The sequence below is a fragment of the Tamandua tetradactyla genome, chromosome 8, assembly GCF_023851605.1.
Source record: "Tamandua tetradactyla isolate mTamTet1 chromosome 8, mTamTet1.pri, whole genome shotgun sequence".
Classification (NCBI taxonomy): domain Eukaryota; kingdom Metazoa; phylum Chordata; class Mammalia; order Pilosa; family Myrmecophagidae; genus Tamandua; species Tamandua tetradactyla.
In genome coordinates, this window is record NC_135334.1 from 112,682,888 (window position 1) to 112,705,286 (window position 22,399).

The 22,399-nt window shown below is 40.8% G+C and overlaps 1 protein-coding gene and 1 non-coding gene across 2 annotated transcripts; one reads left to right on the forward strand and one right to left on the reverse strand.

Annotated features, from left to right (window-relative positions):
• Positions 1-1,180: 1,180 nt before the first annotated feature.
• COMMD9 (COMM domain containing 9) lies at positions 1,181-21,856 on the reverse strand. The gene is made up of 6 exons (XM_077114437.1): positions 21,744-21,856; positions 11,450-11,575; positions 9,458-9,597; positions 5,685-5,719; positions 4,734-4,837; positions 1,181-3,286 (listed from the first exon to the last, which is right to left on the reverse strand). The coding sequence occupies exons 1-6, from the start codon at positions 21,792-21,794 to the stop codon at positions 3,146-3,148; spliced, it is 597 nt and encodes a 198-aa protein (XP_076970552.1). The 5' UTR covers positions 21,795-21,856; the 3' UTR covers positions 1,181-3,145.
• LOC143645362 (U6 spliceosomal RNA) lies at positions 14,219-14,325 on the forward strand. The gene has a single exon (XR_013157082.1). It is a non-coding gene; the product is annotated as a U6 spliceosomal RNA (small nuclear RNA).
• Positions 21,857-22,399: the final 543 nt, after the last annotated feature.

The following is a 22,399-nucleotide window of genomic DNA, read 5'->3' on the forward strand; positions in this document are numbered from 1 at the left end:
CCCGTCAAACGTTTGAAATGCTTTCAAGTGACGCAAAGGTGAGGACTTATCCTGAGAAAAGATGCTAGATGGCAAATTATACTCACACTTCTTTTGTTTTTAAGAACATAAGTAGTTTAAGAAAAAGGGAATTTTTGTTGTTGTTGTTCAGTAACTGGGTCATTACAGCTACTCACAAATATCGTTTCTGTTTCTTCCCAGAATATGGTGGGACTCTGCCCTCTTTAAATCTAGGTGTGATCATGTGACTTGTGTGTCACTTCTGGGCAGATACTTAATGTGCAATTTCATGTGTTCTTTAGCCCTGCTTTGGTGATGATGGAAGCATATGTTGAGATAAAGTTTCCATCTGGGCCTCTAGGTGACTATGAAGACTAGAGTATTATCTACCCCACCCTCACTCCACACCCTCACCCCACACCCGCCACCCTTCTCTGGACATGCAACACAGGCAAAGAAATGTGGTTGTTTTTTTTTTTAAGCCTGAGACCCTAGGATTGTTTGTTACTGCAGCATAATCTAATCCATCCTGACAGATACCCCAGGAGGAGCAGAAGTGGGATTGGCATCGAGCACAGCTGGATTTTCTTGTCCTCTTCCCAACCGCTGGGCTCTGCTTCTCCCTGGGATGCCCTTTCTCCCTCCTGCATATGGGCATCTCTGTATGGCAGGAAGAATTCACCAGCATCCCCAGCTTCACTGTGAGAGTCCAGAGGTAGGAGATTGTCTTCTCTGCCAATTCAAGCAAAGCAAAGAAAAAGCCCCATGGAAATTCTGATTGGCCCAATCTGAGTCACGTATCCATCTCTTGATCAATCTCTGTGGGGCATGCACGATGACCGAGCCACGTGCTCACCCCTGTGGCTGGGTGGGTGAAATGTGTTGGGCAGTCAGGAGCACAGTCACCACAGAGGGTCCACCATTGCCCTTTTGTGGATGCAGCTTGAACTGCCAAACCTTGCAGTACCCTAAATAAGGGACAATTTGCATATAGCTGTTTTGCCACAAAGTACTTCTGGGAAGTCAGGCAAGCACTGAATGAAAGAACCTCTTTTGAGATCAATAGGTAGAAACCAGGAAGTTTTCCTGAGTTAAGGTCAGGCTAACCAGGAATGTAGTATGTACAAACAATCCTCCCTCATTAGAAGTGGAAAACAAACCCCTTAATGAATAGGGGAAGTGAAAGATAGCAAATGTTTATTGGATTTTCCAGTTATTTACTGAATGTCCCCTATATGTTAGTTAGGCACCCAGATGTCTCTGTTTAGAAAGATCTGGCTAAAGGAATGTCCAAATGTCTGGGAACCCACCCCAGGCTCTCTGCTTCAGATGAGTTTCCAATGGATGTGTATGGGAGGTAGAGAAGAGAACAGGGGTTTGGAGAGCTATCTGTGGGTCATAGGAAGCAAGAGGGTGAAAAGACAGGTGAACTCACTAGGCTGAACTCAACCTGAGGATAAGACCAGGAATTTTCAACCTGGAAGGTAATATGTGGCTTCTGGGTCTTGAGTCCTTGTCATTGCATGGAAAAATCTGAATTTTCACTTCCTATGAAAAAGACCTACACTTTTCATAAGATTTCCAACAGGTATGACACCAAAACGGTTAAGAAACACCATTTTAAAAGAAGACTGCTCACATTACAGGGGAAAGCAGACGAAGAGGACCGTGAAATATATATATAAACTTGAACTTTCCTAGTATCTCGCTGGGTGGGCAGGTGTCTCATCTCTACCTCAATTTTAGCATTTTTCAAATGGATCCAATGTCATAACATTCCACATCCTTTAAAGAGCCATGTGTTGTAAAAGGAAAGTTGGAGAAATCTGAGCTCAGGTGCTAAAAAGGCCATTTCCAGTTGAGAGACATGAGGCAGGTGACAACCTCAAAGAGCTGGTTTCCTCACCAACAAAGGGAGAATTACAGCACTCACTTTCACATCAACCCTGTGTAGTAGATGAAACAATGAATGAAGAGCTTTCTCCTTTCATCCTAATTAAAAATCAAAGCTAACATTATTGAATCCTTCCTATTTGCCATAACAGTCCTAAGTGCTGTTAGGTACATTGTATTATTTAATCTTCACAAAAGCCCTATAAAGTAAAGGTACCATTACCACTCCCACGTAATTAAAAACAGGAAAACTGAAGCAAAGTGGTCAAATAGTAGAGGAGTAGTACAGCCCTCTCACTTACATGCCACCTAAGGCGCTGCCAAAACAAAGCTCTCAGACAGCAGCTGCCACTGGGGCATCGTATGAAGGTAGCAAAAGTCTTTGCACATTGAGTCTCCATGATGTGTCTGGCAAGTGACAAAAATGATCTCATTTGGTTCAACTGCACCGCACATATTGACTATCAACCTCGCTTTCTTTCTGCTCTATGTGGCACATGAAACACAGGAGTTGAAGAGATCCACAGGCAAGGTTTCCTGTCAGACCATAGGCTAGTACTGGCCTAAGGCAACAACTTGGGCTAAGGACAGAATCATGAAGTTTTTAGAGCTGTTATTTATTTCTAATTACTCCCACTTCTTCACCCTTCAGTGGCAGCATTTTATTAAGGAAGGGGTCCTGTCTGCATGGAAAGGACATTAGCACCCATTTTGGACTTCTAATGCTGAAGAGACAGTCCGCAGGGCTGGGGGCACTTGGGGCAGACCACACCCGTGGCCCTGGGCTGTGGGACTGCCTGGCTTCTTACAAAACTGCTACATCTCCCACCTGACTCCCTCCATGTGATCCAGGGCTGGAAATGACCTAATTAGCGCTAATGTTGGAAATGAGGTTATTAGACAAGCTCCACAATCTGGGCCTGAATATCCCTAACACCCATGCAGAGACAGCTGATGAAGCAAATGTGGCCTCACGCTGCCACAGGGGTAACTAATTTGCATGTAGGAGTCTTTCAAAGTTGGAGGCGTCTGCTCATCAGCTTCAGAAAGAGAAGAAGGGCTAGGAGAACAGTGAGGGGCTTGGCTGCTTCCTCTCAATCCAACTGTGCCTTCTGTATGGCAGCACCTTCTCTGCCCCACCCTCCCGCCTGCTGTCAGCTGCAGCTCCTGCCGCAAGGACAGCCTGCGTGTGGGGAGTGTCCCATGGCAGGCGCGCATCCGGGCGAGGCAGTGGGGCGGGAGCTGGCCAGGGTCACTTGTTGGCAACAGCAGAAAGCTGGTCTCGGATGCGGCCCAGCCCATCTAACATAGTGTCCAGCGCTTCTTTGCTCAGCTCCACGGTGACGGCCGAGACGGAGGGTTTGTCTCCACACAGGCTGGAATCTTCCTGGATCTGAAAAGAGATTATGGCCCAGAAAGTCAAGGCTGCCTCTCTTTCTATCACCCTCTGAGCAGTCCTGGACTCGTGAGCCCCGCCTCAATTCTGCTGAACCTCTAAAGAGAGGTTCTCTGCCTAGAGCTACAGGGCGTCCTGTAGTGGTCTGAAGCTGTATGTACCCCAGAAAAACAGGTTCTTAAATCTAATCCTTCCCTGTGGGTGTACACTCAGTGTAAGTAGGACCTTTTGATAAAGCTACTTCAGTTAAGGTGTGACCCGTCTCATTCAGGATGGGTCTTAACCCTATTACTGGAGTCCTTTATAAATAGAATGAAATTTACATGAAAATAGAAAAGGCCCAGAAGCAAGAAGATGAAAGCAATGAAACCTTAAAGAGAAGGGAGAGACTAGCAGACACCACCATGTGCCTTGCCATGTGGCAGAGGAGCCAAGGATCACCAGCAGCTAGTCTTTGGGAAGAAAGCATTGCCTTGATAATGCCTTGAGTTGGACATTTCATGGCCTCAAAACTGAAGATAATATTTGAATACAAAAAAAAAAAAAAAAGTGATGCTAATAAATTCCCATCATTTAAGTCAACCAATTTCACAGTATTTGCTTGTTAAAACAGCATCCTAGCCCGTGGGTGGTTTAGTTCCTGGGGAGAGAGAATGAAGGAGATGCCTCAGACTTGGGACAATTTCTCCTTGCCACAAGTCCTTCTAATGGCTTTCAGAGGGCAAGCCAAGGCCTCACACACCTCTCTGACACCCTAACTCTCAGCACTCAAGTGACTGTTTTCACATAGGTTCTATGTAGGACATTAGACAATCCAATAAGATGCAGGAAAATATAAGAATGTCTAGTTATATTTATTTTTATCTTTAAAAAAAGAAAGAAATTACACTTTACTAATATTTACAACCGTAGTTGTTAGAGGCCCCATTCCTTCTTTATTTTCTTACAGATGTTGTGTTTCTGGGTGTCTGCTTAAGCAGACATAGCAATTACATCATCCAGTTTTAACTAAACAAACTCTAGGATATGGATATGTGGCATGGAAAGATTCCTGAAAAGAACTGTAAAGTGACGATAACACCAATGGCGCAAGGACCAGTGAACAAGAAAATGAAGAGCCGACACTTCTCCATCTGTTAACAGGAGCTCTAGATCAGCCTCATTGCAAATAGTGATGGTCTAATCACATCTGACACGAAGTTGGCTAAAATATCCTGAAATTATCAAGAAGCCTTTTTGAAATCGGAAACACACCCCTACTATTAAAGCTAAACCTCCCTCTAAGTGTATATGGGATCTCTGAGTATCAGCAAATTATTTTTAAAATATTATTTTTTGTGTGTTTGTCTCATTCTTTAAAAATGTCTCCTCTCTGAACATATTTTAATATGCCCATAATATCTTAATACAGCTGTACTTGTATCCTTTTTTGTAACGGACATACCTTCAGCTGGAGCAGACAGGTGGGCACCGCCATCCGGCTGATGCTGTCCGAGGAGGTCTTGATGTCCACCCTCCAGTCCAGGTCAACCAGGCGCGGCAGCGAGACTGTGGAGGGGACGGCTCAGCTCAGGGCTCACCCCGCCCGCCCTTACCAGGCTTCTACTCCATACCAGGTGGCTCCAAGAGCTGGCCACATATAACCCATTTAATCCACACAACAAGCCTTGAGGGAGAGAGGCAGATGGTGCCCAAGTCCCCACAGCAATTCATAGTACTGTTGCCTGCCACCTGCACTTGGTACTAAATTTAAGTAGGCAGCATCTCCAGGCTTCTGCCCAAACATACAACCCTCCAGACGTCAGGACAGAATAAGAAATGGCACAAGGCAGAGAAGATGAGGTCATGGCCTGCGTCCTAGGAAATGTGTAGCTTCAACGATAGTGGGAACTGTGGTGGTCTCTGAGACACAGATGGACTTGGCCTGCATCGGGGCTCTGCTACTAGACTAACCTCTGAGCCCCAGTCTCCTCAACTGTAAAATGGGGATAATCTTAGCTTACCTCACAGGGTCGTTGGGAGGACTAAATGAGTTTAACACAGATAAGGGCTCTAGCACTGTGACTGGCTCAGAGTAAATGTGTGACCATGTCATAAACATGTACTTTTACTCAATCGTTCAAACTAATTTCATTAATGTTGTTTTTTTCCTAATTGAGCTACAATTTTAAGTACTTCACTTTCTGCTTTGGATATTTCTGTATTTTCTAATAGCGTGCCTACATTATATTAAGTTAATAATCAGAAAAAAATTAAAACGTGGAATTAAGAAGAAATCTTCCACATGCTATCTGGTTTGGAGTTAGAATAGTTCACTTGGATTTTTAATTAAGGATTTAGAACTAGGGCTGGAGGGGAGAGGTAAGGCAGTAAAGGCAGATTTCTTGGTACTCACTCTGATTTGCTTGGGCTTCAGCTCTCCAAGCAGATCTGTTTAACAGGAGAAAATGAGGAAAAACCAATGTTAAAAAAGATGAGAACTGAGCCTTCTGATAATGGGAGAAGCCCTTGGACCTGAGCCTCTGCCCCTGTTGTGGTCTTCCAACCGGTATAATTATCCCGACAGTAAGGGCCACAGGAACTCCTCCCTTCACGGAAGAAGCAGTTTTTTGTTTCTTTGTTTTACAAAGCCCAGTGGTGTTAAGGCCTAAATATTATTGGTTGGGAGTTTTCATAGCTTAGGAAAAAAGAAGAAAAGGCTCAATGCTCTGTAATCTTACTGTGCTACTGCTCTCAGAGACAAAACAGAGAAAAGCCAAATCATCACTGAGCAACTACTATAACAGGTATTGAACCTTATGCAAAAATACATCCAAACAGACCTGTCTAGAGCTGTAGCAATTAGTGTCATGATGAGATACCAAGCAGAGTCAGAATAAAATGTGGTCATGTATAAGGAAGTTATTAATAAAAAATAAAACCCTTGTGAATAGGCATTATCAGTCATTACTATTAATAGGTCTGCTCAAGCCTGCTGCTAACCAACAATTAATCAGCTCAGCTTTGTATGTGTATAAAAGGTTCTGCCCCTCCAATATAGATAATTCACAAAAGAAATAAAATGACCAATAAGCATATGAAACAAATACTTGACTTCACTAGCATCAAAGACACATAAGTTGATACAAAGTACTGTGAACCTGGAAAAATGTAAGGAAAAAAAAACCCTCAGTATTGGTGTAGGCATGGGGAGAGTGGCATGCTTGTGTCAAGCTGATGGAAAAATAGCTGAATGTCAACTTGATAAAATAAAGCCAAAACCTTTATAGAACATAGCTTTCAACCTAGTACAGACATAATTAAGCACATTAGCAACGTTTCAGCTTTAAATATTGGTCACTGGAGTGAACAACTGCCTAAATTCCCAACACCACAAAACTTCTTAATAAAATTATGCACAATTATCCACGGCAAACATCATATTCAATTGAAAGCTTTCTACCTAAGACCAGGAACAAGACAAGGAGGCCTGCTGTCACCACTATTAATCAAAACTGTACTGGAAGTTCTAGCCAGAGCAATTAGGCAATGAAAAGAAATAAAGGACATCCAAATTGGAGAGGAAGAAGAAAACTATCTCTATTTACAGATGACATGATCCTATATAGAGAAAATCTTAAATAGTCTACAAGAAAGCTATTATGAACTTATATACAACTTCCGCAAAGTGGCAGGGTACAAAATCAACACATAAAAGTCAGTTGCTTGGGGCCACTCTCCCCAGGCCTACACCAACACTGAGGGGTTTTTTTACCTTACATTTTTCCAGGTTCACAAATGGTAAGCAGTACCTTGTGTCAACTTACATGTATTTGATGCTAGTGAAGTCAAGTATTTGTTTCATATGCTTATGATATGCTGATAATGAACAATCTGAAAGGAAATTATGAAAACAATTCCATTTATAATGGCTTCTAAAAGAATAAAATACCTAGGAATTAAAACCAAGGAGGTGAAAGATGTGTATAATGAAAACTAAAAAACACTGCTGAAAGAGATTAAAGGAGACCTAAATAAATGGAAAGACATTGTATATTCAAGGATCGGAAGACTTAATATTGTTAATATATGAATACTACCTAAAGCAATCTACAAATTCACTGAAAACCCTATCAAAATTCCAGTAGCCTTTTCTTTGCAGAAACGGAAAAGCTGATCCTCAAATTCATATGGAATAAGCAAGGGGCACCAAACAGCCAAAACAATCTTGAAAAAGAAGAACCAAGCTGGAAAACTCATATTTCCTGAAACTCATTACAAACCTAAGTAATTAAAACAGTGTGGTACTGGCACCATCAACAGTGGTATGCCATTAGCCATTAAAGAAATGCAATCAGAACTACAATGAAATACCACTTCACACCCACTAGGATAGTTCATATTTAAAAAATGGAAAACAAGTGTTGGCGAGGATACAGAGAAACAGGAACCTCCTTACACTGTTGCTGAGAATATAAAAAGGTGCATTTTTGCTGTGGAAAACAGCTTGGTGGTTCCTCAAAAAGTTAAACATAGAATTACCATGTGACCTGGTAATTCTACTTCTAGGTATATATCCAAAAGAATTGAAAACAGGGACTCGAACGATATTTGTATACAGTGCTGGTTTGAAACTGTTATATACCCCCAGAAAAGCCATGCTCCTTCAATTCTAATCCACACTTGTGGGGGCATGCTCCTTTAATACTGATTCAATATTGTGGGTTGGGATGTCTTGATTGGGTTGGTTCTATGGATATATGACACACCCAATTGTGGGTGTGAACCTTTTTCTTTTTTCCCCATGGGCAGGCACCTTTTTTCTGGGGGGTAACCTTTTGATTGGATAGAGATTCTGCCCATTCAATATGGGTCTTAATTAGTTTACTGGAGTCCTTAAAAGAGCTCATGGAGAAAGAGACAGTTCAGAGCCAGCACAGACACAGACATCTGGAGATGCCCGGAGTGCCAAGAGAGTTGCTTAGAGTGGCGTTAGAAACCAGAGCCCAGCAGACATGGCCATGTGCCTTCCCATGAGATACTAAGCAAGCCAGAACCCAGAGTTTTGCCCCAGAGCATCTAAGTCAGAACACAGACACTTAGAGAAGAAGCCACTGGCTTTCTGGTTCTGAAGCTAGAAGCAACAGAACCAGGAACAAGGAGCGGCAGATGCCAGCCACATGCCTCCCCATGTGACAGAGATCAGTCTTTCACTGGAGTCAAGGTACCTTTCTCTGGATGCTTTAGTTTGGACATTTATATGACCTTAGAACTATAAACTTATAAGTTAATAAATCCCATTTATATAAGCCAATCCATTTCTGGTATATTGCATTCTGGCAGCTTTAGCAAACTAAATCATACACCAATGTTCACAGCAGCATTATTCACAATTGCCAAAAGGTGGATGCAATCTAAGTGTCCATCAGTACATGAAAAGATAAGCAAAATTTGGTATATACATATAATGAAATATTACCAGGAAATGAAGTGCTGATACATGCTACAGCAAGGATAAATTTTGGGGACATCACGCTGAGTAAAACACGTCAGTCACAAGAATGACTATGATATGACCTCACCAATTAGAATAAAGCAAATTCACAGAGATAAAAAACAGAATGGTGGTTTCTGGGGGTTGAGGGGAGGGGAAATGGGGAGTTAGTGTTTAATGGGTAACAAGTTCCTGTTTGGGATGATGAAAATGTTCTGGAGTAGGGAATGGGAAAATGGCATAGCATGTTAATGTACTTAATGTCACAAAATTGTACATTTAAAAATAGTTAAAATGATTTTTGTGCTATGTATATGTTACCACAATAAAAAAGTAACTACAAAAAAATTATAATTTCTTCATGCAATGGAATATATTTAGCCCTTAAAACTGGAGGTAGATATTTACTGACCTGAAATGTCATTACTAGGAATACTGTTAATAATAAGCAAATGATAATGGTATGATACCATTTTGTTAAAAACAACAACTCTCTCTATATGTAGAGGAAAAAACAAACAAGCCCTAAAACCTTCCACTAAGGGATGGATACTGCTAACCCTGGCAGTGATTTTACGGGTATCTTATATTCTTTTTGCTTAACTGTGTTATCTAATTTTTCAACAGTGAATATATTACTTCTAGGATATGAATAAAATAAAAATAATAAAAGCTAAGAAGAAGTGGGCACTTACACATGTTCTAGGATGATTTTTGTCAGCAGGTTTTTGAGGTTTTGGTGGAAATTTTCAGGAAACAGAGCCAGGATGGCCTCGGCAGAGGACAGGTCACGGAACGTCACCAGCCTGGTGAGACAGTGCAGGGCCTGGAGCAGCTGCAGGACAGACAGGGCAGCCCTGGGTGGTGAGGAGAGGCAGGCAGGAGCACCGTCCAGCCGGGCCAGTGGGAAGGGCCTGCCACACTGCCCACATTGCGGCTGAGGCGCAGGGACAGATACAGCCCACGCCCCACATCCTGCAGCCTGCCTTGGCGCTCACTGGTTGATAGAAAAGACAGACAGATGCAGCTGCCAGACACGGGAAACTCTCTACTTGTGGGAAAAGGGTTAGAGTCTGACCTTCAACTAACTCTCTGGCCCTGTTCCCCTGGTAACCTAAAAGAAGTGGAAGGTCAGATGTAGTTAGTACTTGACAACTTTGCATGGTCAAATGCCTTTGGACTGTGAGGGATGTATAAACACCTGGTGGGACCCCATAGCTTTGAACTTCCCCCAGTGTGGTTGCATCTTCCTTGTGAGAAACTGAAGCTGTGCTTACAGAATTGCCATAAGAGATACTGTCTCCTGTGGAGTGTGGGCTTTGAGTCCAGGGGAATTGGAGTCTCTTCCTTGTTCTGAAGTTGTCAACTGCGAGGACAGAGAGAACAGCTCCTGGTCGGCTGTGCAGACTACTCCTATGAGGACTTCTCCTGTGGAAGAGAAGTGCCCGACTCGGCCCTGCTAGAATGTGTTCCTGCCTCATGAGCTTCTACGTGAATCCGCAGCCAGGTGTGGCCTATGCCCTCAGCTATTCAGTTGACAATTTATCAGTATCAGCAAAGCTCAAGTAATACTTGAACCAAAGAAGACTCCCTGGAGGTAACTGCCTCTCTGCTTTAGGGCTTTCTCTGATACCATGGCAAGTGGCATGGATCCAGATAGGCACCACCCAGATTTGAGTGGACATTAACCGTCAACCGATGAGAGAAGAGTTAGTGGACACATGTTCCAGCCTCTCTGTCATCCACGGGGCAGTTCAGAGGTGTGTTCTACGTGGTTACTTACAGGACTGCAAAGAGGACTGAGCCCTAGTTGCCCCAGTAGTACCTGCTCATGAACAGGCCCTCTGACTCGCTTTGTCTCCCTTTCTGTTTAATTTTCCCCACTCCCTCATTTGCATTTTCTAGAATTACCTCCTTAGTAACCACCAGCACCCAAGTCCTTGCCTTGGAGTCTACTTTTGGGTGAACACAAACTAAGCTTCCAGCTCACTTCCAAAATCCTGCTTGTGCCTTTTACTTTTCTACAGCTGACATCAATGAATAAAGCAAACCAGAGCTTTAAAAAATTAACATAAGCTCATTTAAATGTTTTAGAACATACTTGCATTGGAAAGACAAAGTTGCCAGTGCTACCTAACCTAATCTGGATCACATTACTCTTCCTCTTGGCCACCAGCTGAGATCCCAGCTGAGGAGATGGGAATTTAAATAGGACCAGGAATGAGGAGGGAGTGACCCTGGTAGACAAAGCACCCCTGAGGGGACCTTGGTGGAGCTCAGCAGTGCCATGTGCCTTTAATCTCACTCAGGTTTTCATGCATCAGCTGTCCAAAGACCCTTGAAAAGTCTTCTCTCAGCTATTCAAACGACAATTTATCAGCACCAGCAAGTTACAGGTTAGGAAAGAAAATCACAGTAAGAGTGCCTTTTATCAACACTGTCTAGGTAAATGTATGAAAAGGAAAAAGTCAGGGGCCCTGATTCTGGGCACAGTATTCCCATCCATGCCTCTAAGTAAGGATTAAAAAACAATAGCGTTTAAATTCACAAGGATCTTAGGTTTGCTAAACATCAATAGACATTTCAGTGGGTAATTTCTTTGGACTTGGTAATGACTGGGAAGATAAGAAAAACATTAATAAATTAAGAGGGCCCAGTGGCCAAAGGTCATTTCTGACCACACTTACTTGTTCTGCCTCCTCCTGAGTCACAGACAAGCTGGAACACGTAATTCCCAAGAGTTTCTTCGAACTAAGGGCTGAAGTGGAAAAGCTCTCTTGACACAGCTGCCTGACAACATCCTTTGATGAGGCCTATGAATTAATCCACAAAGGGGGGAAAAAACCACACTCAGACTCTGAAAACATGTTTTAGAACATAATATTATCTCAGCTCACAGTGTCACACCTTTGAGATTCAAGATTTAAAAGCATTTAGGGCACTTCCATTTCTGAGAAGATACAGTAAATGTACTCTTAACTATTACCTTCACAAAGTACAACTAAAAACCTTGGACCCTAAATATAAAACAAAATAAAAAGACTATGAAAAGTGGAGATAAGAAGGCAGACTGGGTAGGAATCTCAGGACCTAAGAAATAAGATGATGGTGAGTTCCCTAGTTTTCTTTTTGCCTCATCTATCCCAGGCATGGAGCTGGAGAGGCAGACAAACAGGAAATGCCAATACATACACATACAGAAAAGTAGTCCCAGTGAAAACTACTCTTTCCAGTTACATTACTACAGAAAAGGGGCAGACAGAAAACTTTTAGATAATTACAACCCTACTCCAGCCAAAGACCACAGAAAAAATGTGGTCCTACCCCCACCCATGCCAGCCAAGGCCAAGTAGGGAACTGAGACTTCCACCCTCCCAAAGCTGTAATGAAGTGCCACAACATCATTGCCAGGCTGGAGTCAGAGAAAGTCAAGTAGTAAGCCAGGACTTTCATCTCTGCTGGATAACAATGAGCCCCAATCTTCCCTTCCTTGCCCCACAATGCCAATGAAAACTATGTGGGGAGTCTGGACTTGAACCCTCACCTGTCAATAATGAGGTACACCCCCCTCCACTGGGGTTGGTGTCAAGTGAGACCATGAGGGGAGCGAGAACTCTCACCACCACCTAGTAGTAATGAGGAGCCCCTACCCCACTTGGTGTCACCAAAGGACTTCTACCTCTACCTGGCAGTAATGAGATGTGAGATGGTACCTCTCTCTCTCACTGAGCAGTACCAAAGAAAGTCAGCTAAGGAAAAAGGTTTAAATAAGATCCAGGGTCTTAAAACATAATACAAAAACACCCAGGTTTTAATACAAAATCATCCATCACTCCAAGGCCTAGGAATATCTGAAATGGATTGAAAAAAGACTATAAATAGCTGCCAATGCTGAGATGACAGAGATTACCTGACAAAGATTTTAAAGTAGCCATGATAAAAATACTTCAATGAGCAATTATGAACATTCTTGAAACTGAAAAAATATAAAGCCTCAGCAAAGAAACAGAAGATATAAGGAAGAACCAAATGGAAATTTTCGAACTGAAAATATGATAACTGAGATAAAAAGTTCAGTGGATGGGCTCAATAGCAGAATGGAGAGGACTGAAGGAGCGTGGGAACAAACAGTGAACTGTAAGGTAGAACAACAGAAATTACTCAACTTAGAATAAGGGAGAAAAAAGACTCATAAAAAGTGAACAGAGCCTCAGGAGTATGTGGAACTATAATAAAAGGTCTAACAAAGACTGTCATTGGAGTCCCAGAAAAAGAGAAAGATCAAGAGGAAGGGGCTGAAAAAGCACTCAAAGAAATAATGGCTGAAAACTTCCTAAATTTAGCAAGCAACACACACCTACAAATTCAAGAAGCTGAACAAACTCCAACAGGATAACCTCATAGAAATCCATGCCAACACACATCATAAATTACATTTGTGAAAACTAAAAACAAGGAAAAAATGGTAAAAGCCACAAGAAAAATAACACCTTACCAATAGGGGCAAAACTATTAGAATGACAGAGTGTTTCTCATTAGAAATAATGAAGGCAAGAAGAAAGTAGGTATACCCAGTGAATAAATATATCCTCAGGAATGAAGAGGAAATCAAGACATTCCCTGACGAAGGAAAACTAAGAAAATCTGTCACTAACAGACCTACATAAGGAATGGATAAAGGAAGTTCTCTAAACTGAAAGCAAATGAATCTTGGAACATCAGGAAGGAAGAAAAAACATAAGCAAAAAATATGAGTAAATACAACAGGCTCTCCTTCTTCTCTCAAGTTTTCTAATTTATATTTGAAGGTTGAAGCAAAAATTATAACACTCATGTGAGATTAAAGGCACAAAAAGGGAAGTAAGATAACTATACTTCATTTGAACTGATAAGAACTGAGGACACTAGTAGTCTCTGATGAGTATATGTGATGATATATAATGTAATACTTAAAGAAACTGCTAAAAATTCTATACAGAGAGATATATTCAAACACAATAAAAAAGTCAAGATGGAATTCTAAGAATGTTCAAGTAACTATAGGGAAACAGGTTAAAGAAAATAGATAAATGAAAAACAGAGAACAAACAAGCCATATTTAAGCCATAACACATTGATAATTACATTAAAAGTATATGATCTAAATTCACCAATTAGAAGGCAGAGGTTGGCAGAGTGGATTAAAAACAGGTTCCCCTATAAACTGTCTACAAGAAATTCACTTCACATATAACGACATAGACAAGCTGAAAGTCAAAGGATTGAAAATATACATCATGTCAACATTAATAAAGGAAAGCAGAAATGACTATTTTAATAACAGAGAAAGTAGGCATCAAAGAAAATTACCAGAGACAGAGAAGGATATCATAAAATGAACAAAAGTGTTATTCCACCAAAAAGACATACTTAATGTATGCACACCAAAAAACAGAGCTGGAGAATATGTGAAGTAAGTGCTGGCTTCGATGGCACATACACTAAAACTGGAATAGTATAGAGTAGATTAGCATGGTTCCTGGGCAAGGATGACAAGCAAATTCGTGAAGTGTTTCATATTTTTTCTCTGAGGATAAACAGCCTGTGACATGTGTGAAGAAAAATCAAAAGCTTTATCCCAATCCAAAGAAATTTACGATTGATTTGGTTCTAGCGGGTTCTGAAGGATTCCGTTCTGCCAGGCAATACTGTGCTATCCAAGTGGATGATGAGCCTGAAGACCACAGGGGCTTAGAAAGACTTCCTTTTCAGGAAGGGAAAGTGACTACTTCAGGATAGAACAGATGCTGGACAGCCCAGCGGTGGAATGGAGGCTGTACTGCAGAGGGCACTGCTCCAGCTGCTCTTCCGTTAACTGTACAGCCGAGAGGAACCAGCATTTATCTGGACTATGAGCTGGGTGAGATTTTGTTTCACCGTTCAAATCCCAGGTCTCACGTGCAGACTGCCAATGATACATTTTCTGAAATGCTCAAGCCTTCTGTATTGGAAGTGATTCTAAGCATCTTACAATTTTGTGCAGTAACATTATGAATGATAAACTACCTGTATGGTTGTCACATTAATTTATGGGGAGTAGGTAGAATATCTTACAGTTATCCATAAATCTAGCACTAACAATGTTTATTTAAAAACTTCTATGCCTTAAACGTTCAAGGAAATCTGAACTGGAGCCTGGGACTGGCTGTGAACGTGCTCTGACTCCCGTCCAGGGGTGTGATGCGGATCGAATGGTTAATCAATCCGGACATCGTCTTAGTCTTGGTCCACATTCTGGTGGGCAGGAACCACTTGTAAGTCAGATCCCTTCAAGACGTTTCATCAGTTAAGGTGTGGCCCAACTAAATCAAGTTAGGCTTTAAAATAAATTACTGGAGTTCTTTACAGGCAGAGTAAAAATCAGGTGGAGAGAAAAGCCATGGTGAGCAGCCAAAAGCCGAATGTCAGTGAACCCTGGAGGAGAAAGGAGAAGACGCCACTATGTACACTCTCATGTACATGACAGAAAGGCCAAGGGCCAAAGATTGTTGCAGCCAGACTCAGAAAGCCACAGTCTTCTGGGAGAACTGCCCTACTGAAGGATCAATTTTGGGCTTCTTCTAGCTTCAAAACCTTGAACCAATAAATTCTCATTGTTAAAGCCAATCCACTATATGTTGTTTTAGCAGCCAGAAAGCTAAAACAAGGCACCTTGTCATAAAACACATCCCTAGCAGACAGTGATCTGCCAATGTATTTTTGCCCCTTTTATCCTGAGCATATGTAACTATTCACTGAAATTGGTTGATTAAGTGTGTGTTTTACGGCACCTGGCCCACCCCTTTTCTCCCACTGCCATATATGTTCCTGGGGGCATGGACCATTTCATTCACCTGCAGCAAAAGAGGGATGCATGCATATCATCTCTCTGTGTCATTTACAAAGCAAGACCCATTGGCCATGTGGGACCAAAGGCCTCTAGTGAAACTGATCTTAGCCTGTCCTTTATGTGAATAAAGCATTCCATCCAGGAAAAAAAAATGTATATATATATATGAAGTAAAAACTGATAAAACAAAAAGAAAAATGGACAAATTTGTAATTATGGTTGAGACTTGAGACTCCTCTCTCAACAACTAACAGAACTGAACAGAAAATCAGCAAGAATGTAGAAGAGTTCAACACCACCATCAACCAATGGAATCTAATAAAATAACACTCCTCCATGTTAACTTCAATACAATTATTTTCAAGCTAGGAATGATTTTAAGTACAATGAGAGATGTCATCTCAAGAGTAACAAGACCTAGACTCTAAGACCCTCTTGGTAGATGGAATATAGTCTGGCTTATAATTACCTTATAAGCACAAGAAGCATAAGACGAGAGCAACATCCCATTTTCTTTATAAAAATAAAACCATAAAGCCTGTGAGTAGGAGCCTGAACAAAGCTTGTGTTCAAAAGAACCAAAAAACATTTCTCCAGCAACAGAATATACATTTTTAAAATTAACATATGCCAAGATGGACCATATGCTGGGCTGTTAAGAAAAAAAAATAACAATAAATTTAAAAGGATTGAAATCACACAGAGTGTGTTTTCTGATCACGATGGAATAAAATCGGAAATCAATAACAGAAAGATAATAAGAAAACCTTCAAACACTTGGAAACTAAACAACACATTTCTAAATAATCTATAGATGAAAGAAAATCTCAAGAAAAAAACACATGGAACTGAATGAAAATGCAAAACATACTAAAATTTGTGGGACACAGCTAAAGCAGTACTGAGAGGAAAATTATAGCACTAAATGCATACATTAGAAAAGAGGAAACGTCTCAAATTAATAATCTAAGCTCTCACCCGCAAAAGAATCTAGGAAAAGAAAGCAAAATAAACCGAAAATAAGAAGAGAGGAAATAGCAAAGAAAGGAAAAGCAGAAAGCAATTAAACTGAAAACAGAAAAATAGAAAAAACAAGAAACACAGACTGTTCACTTGAAAATACCTATAAAATTGACACACCTCTAGCAAGACTGACAAAGAAATAAAGAGACAAGATAGAAAGCATCAACATCATGAATGAAAGAGGCTATCACTATGGAGGCTGCAGACATCAAAGGATAAAAAGTGAAAATGGTCATTGCCCAGATATCCCTGAAGACTGAGAGAAAGATCAAATGAGAGGAAGTGTGACTGAGAAATTAGGATTTAACAAATGACTGTGACTGACTCATTACACAGATACATTTCTTTAGAGTCAAGTGTTTTAGAATACCTGAAGCAGCTGAACTGTAATCCAGTAGCCCTGGATCTTTGATAATGAATGTATAACTATATTGCAAAAAAAAAAAAAAAAAAAAGAAAGTCAGGTGCCTGTGTTTGTATGATTCTACTTCTGATGTTTTGTTTTTTTTCGCTGATACATATATATTTATCTCTGTTAATGCTAGACTGTCTTAATCTACCTCTGCTGTAAATCTTAAAATTAGGTAGATTGCAATACTAGTGGTCAATAAGAGGGAAGGGTAAGGGATACAGGATGTAACCTTTCATATAACTCTACTTAATGATTCTCCATAGCACTATCCAATGTACTAAATGTGTTTCATTTAATCTGTGTATAGACACTGCCTTCCTGTTATAATCTCATCAAAAAGAGATACTGCACTTTTCTTTACCATTGCAAAAAAGAATTAGCAAATACAATTCAGCAATATATAAAAAATAATTCTATATGATGACCAAGTGGTACGTAAAGCTGGCTTGAAATTTAAAATCAATCAATGTGATCTACTATATTAACAGGCTAAAATAGAAAGAAAAGTAATCATATCAACCAATGCAGGAAAAAAATTGACAATATTTAACATCCAGTTGTGTTAAAAACTCTCAGAAAAGCAGAAATAGAGGGAACATCCTCAACATGAGAAAGAGCATCTACAAAAACAATACAGCTAACATACCTAATGGTTGAAAGACTGCTTTTCTGCTAAAATCGGGAACAAAATAAGGATATCCACTCTCACTACTCTTATTGAGCATAGTGCCATAGGTTCTACCCAGTGAAATAAATTAAGAAAAGGCAATAAAAGGAAACAGATCAGAAAGGAATAAAATTGTCCCAATTTGCAGATGAGATCATTGTCTATGTAGACAATCCCAAGAAATCTGCAAAAAAAAACGAAAAAACTTTCAGAATAGTGATTCCAGTAAGGTTACAGGATACATGATAAACATAAAAGAACCAACTGTATTTCTGTATGCTAGCAAGGAATATATGGTAACTGAAAAAAAAAATACAATACCACTTGCAGTTGCTCAAAAAAAAAAAAAAAATACCTACATGTAAATCTAACAAAATGTACAGGAATTCTATGCTGAAAACTATACAAGGCAGATGAAAGAAATCAAAGAAGACATAAACAAGAGACATACCATGTTCATGGATTCGAATACTCAACACAGAAATAAGTCAAGCCTCCCTAAATTGGTATATAGGTTTAATAGAATTCTTCTCAAAATTTCAACAAGATTTTTGTATATATAGGCTACATTATTCTAAAGTGTTTGAAATGCAAAAGAACTAGAATAGCTAAAACAATTCTGATAAAGAATAAAGCGGAAGGAATCAGCTACCTAATTTCAACTTTTAAAAATATAGCTACAGTAATCAAGACTACATGGTACTGGTAGAGGGATGGACACAAACAACAAAGCAATTCAGTGGAGGAGAGACAGGCTTTTCAACAACTAACATCCATAGGCAAAAAAAAAAGAAAAAATCTCAATCTAAACCTCACATTACACAAAAATGAACCCAAAATGGATCATGGATTTCAATGTAAAATGCAAAATTAAACAACTTTCAAAAAAAAAAAATCTTTGGGATCTAGGGTTAGACAAAGAAATCTAACCCTAGATAAAGAAAGTATGATCCATAAAATGGAATTCTGATAAACTGAACAGCAACAAAATTTAAAACTTTTGCTCTGTGAAAGACTATGAAGAAAATGAAAATATAAGTTACACACTGGAAGAAAATATTCAGCAACCACATATCTAGAATATCTAGAATATATAAAGAACCCTCAAAACTCAACAAAAAAAGCAAATAAACCAACCAGAATATGGGTAAAAGACATGAAAAGACAATTCATGAAGTGCGCCAGCTGAATCTCTTGTAGACCTTAGAAAAGCCATGTCCTTTAATCCTCATTCAATATTGCTGGGTGGGAGCTAATTTTTTTTTTTTTTTTGGTGGGAGTTTTTTTATTGTTCCCATGGAGATATGATCCACCCAATTGTGGGTGGTAACTTTTGATGAGATGGGTTTCATGGAGATGTGTCTCCACCCATTCAAGGCTGGTTGCTTACTGGAGCCCTTTAAGAGGGAACCATTTTGGATAAAACTTCAGAGCCATAGGAAAGCCACGAGAACCACAAGAGCCCACATAGCCAGAGACCTTTGGAGATGAAGAAGGAAAACGCCCCTGAGGGAGCTTCATGAAGGAAGAAGCCTGGAGAGAAATCTAGCAGAGGTCACCATATCCGCCATGTGCCTTTCCAGTTGAGAGAGAAACTCTGAATGTCATTGGCCTTCTTGAACCAAGGTATCTTTCCCTGGATGCCTTAGATTGGACATTTCTATAGCCTTGCTTTAATTTGGACATTTCCAAATTAAAGCTTTAGAACTGTACACTTCCAACTTAATAACTTCCCCTTTTTAAAAGTTGTTCTATTTCTGGTATACAGTATTCTGGCAACCAGCAAACTAAAACACTGAGTAAGATATATGGATGACAAACACATGCAAAGATGATCAACATGACTACCACTAGGGGAATGCAAATTAAAACCACAATGAGATGCCACAACATACCTATCAGAACAGCTAAAATAAGAAATAATGGTACTATGAAATGGTGGCAGGGATGCAAAGAAACTGTGGATCTTTCATACTCCACTGCTGGGAATGTAAAATGTTACCTACTCTGGAAAACAGTTTGGCAGTTTCCTTAAAAAAAAAAAAAACTGAACAAGCAACTACTAAACAAAGCAGCAATTGTACTCTTGAGCATTTATGCCATAGAAATACTTATGTTCACCCAAAAACGTGTACACAAAACTTTACAGCAGCTTTACTTGTACAACATAACCTGGCTGAATCTCCAAAGAATTATGCTGAGTGAAAAAAAGCCAATCCCAAAAGGTTATACACTGTGTGACTCCATTTATATAACACTGGTGAAATAACAAAATTATGGAAACGGAAAACAGATTATTGGTTACTAAGGGTTAAGGGGGCGGGGTAGGTAAGGAAGGAAAGTAGATGTGGCTACAAAAGAGCATCATGAAGGATCCTTGTGTTGACTGAAATATTCTCTCTTGATTTATCGATGTCAATATTCTGGCTGGGATGCCATATTATAATTTTGGTTGATGTTATCCTTGGGGGAAATTGGGTAAGGTGTAAATGCATAACCGTATTATTTCTCACCACTGCATGAAACTCTATAATTATCTCAAAATTTAAAGTTTAATAATAGAAAAAGGAAGTATGTAGGAGAACAGCAAAGAAAACGTATGAAATGCTACTATATGCAATACTGAACAAGAGAAATGACACAAAAAAGTATAGTCTATATTATTCCATTTATAAGAAGCTGAAAAACGAGCAATATTAAATTAATGGTGTTAGAAATGAAGAGAGTGGCCACTGTTGAGGAGAATAGGGGAAATAATGAAGGGGAAGTAAGAGGGCTTCTGGAATACCTGTAATTTTTTTTTTTTTTTTTAAATCTTGGTGATAGTTACAGGGGTGAGTTTTCTTTGTGATAAATCACTGAACTGTCCCGTTATGATCTCTGCACTTTTCTGTACACTCATTACACGCTGATAAAAATTTCCTAAAGAGAAAAAAGACCACAAGATGAGTGGTCCTGAGGGCGTAGGGGAAGTAGCCACAGGAAGGGGAAAGGCATTGGGCTGAAACGGAGAGCTCTAGGTTTCTATTCCCAGCTCAGACTGCTCCATCCATTCATTCATTTAACAGTTATTAATTAAGCACATGCTAAGTGTACAGAATTGTTTTACTTACTAGGGGTACACTTGTAAAAACATAGAATGTATGTCTATAGGGGTGGAGAATGGAAGTGAACAATGTGGAATTGATTAAAAAATAAATATACACCGGCATAATGAGACCACTGCACGGAGCAAAGATAATGCTGTGCCTGAACTGCTGAGTATAAGTAACTCAGCCCTCTTTATCTCGAATTAAATTTAATAATAAAGAAAAATATTTTTAAAAGGTCTCTTATGGACCTTACATTCTTGTGAAAAGGACAGACAACAGGCAAACAAATGCATCATGTCAGGCAGTGACATGGGTCTACGAAGCCGCCCCTTCTCGAGGGGAAGTCAGAAATTAAGGAAATGATTACGATCCATTTCATTTGATGCTTACAAAAACTTATTAAGTACGTCCTTTCCAAGTTCACAATCTTTCAAATGATTATCAGGAGAGTGTTTGGGGCCGTACACAGGTCAAAGCAAGTACAGAAAACCCGGACCCCAGCAGAACACAGAACGCACAGCTGCAGGGCAGGGAGGCCTCGGACAGAGAAAATTTCTCAACTATCAAGTGCCGCGCGGGTTGAAGGCCCGCGCTTCGCAAAGCGCATGGAGCAGTTATCGCGGAAGGAACCAATCCCGAAAGTCAGTGTCAGAAAGATAACTGTAGGGGCCATTTGTAAAGAGGTTCCCCGTTCTTTAAGCTGATCTGTTTCCACCCTGATAACCATCCTGTCAGAGTCGTAGTATTTTATTCCCGCTCAAAAACCTCAGAAAAGCGCCGCGCCCTGTCCAGGATCACGGAGACAGGTAGTGGCAGAGTTGTGGCTTTCACCCACGGTCCCTCCGTTCCCGATTCCCGTTCCGTCCAAAGTCCCAGAGACCAAAGACTGCCTCCCACGGCCCCCAGCCCTCCAATTTACCTTCAGCAGGCTCTGAAGTGCCACAAACTGCTCCGCTGTCACCGCGGCCATCTTCCCCGCATCACGTGACCGCGGTCCTCGGGTAGACGCGATCACGTGACTCCGGCGGCCGCCGCGGGACATGCCGGGAGCTGTAGTTCTTCCGGGAGGCTCGGGGCTTGGCGCTGTGAGGGGTAAAGGGACGCGCGCGGAGGTGGGATCGCTCAGCCAGCCAGGGGACACGAGGACCGTTTTCAGGAGAGGACATTGGCTTGTGAGCCTCGTTGGTGAAGGGAAGAGGGAGAAACTCTGGTTTTCCGTGGCCCACGTGGGTAGGCCGGCTGATTTGGGGGCTGCACCTCTAGACTTGGCGGGTTCTGTGGACACGCGCCTGTTCAGTCTGTGATCGGTGGGCCCGGCCGCTTCAGTCCAGATGAGACTGGGCGTATTGGGATTCTTGGAACTAGCCCCAAACCCCACCCTCGCACTGCCCCTATCTTGAAAAAAGTAAAGTTAATTTTAAGAGTCTAGTTTTATTTCTGTCTCTTGAGTAGGTGGGAGCTGATCTTATGATTGGCCTTTCCCAGTTGGGGGAACTGTACCACCTGGGATTTTAATGACTTTCTCGTAGCCTTAGTAGGGGTTCTGGTGTGAAGAGCAGCTGAGGAAGTGTTTGG

Excerpts from the sequence above, each read along its gene's own strand:
- COMMD9 (XM_077114437.1), bottom strand. The coding sequence starts at position 21,794 with ATGGCCGCGGTGACAGCGGAGCAGTTTGTGGCACTTCAGAGCCTGCTG. Across the intron at positions 5,720-9,457 it reads AAAATCATCCTAGAACATGT|ATCTGCTTGGAGAGCTGAAG; the intron begins GTAAGTGCCCAC and ends CCTGTTAAACAG. Across the intron at positions 4,838-5,684 it reads TGAAGCCCAAGCAAATCAGA|TCTCGCTGCCGCGCCTGGTT; the intron begins GTGAGTACCAAG and ends TCCCCTCCACAG.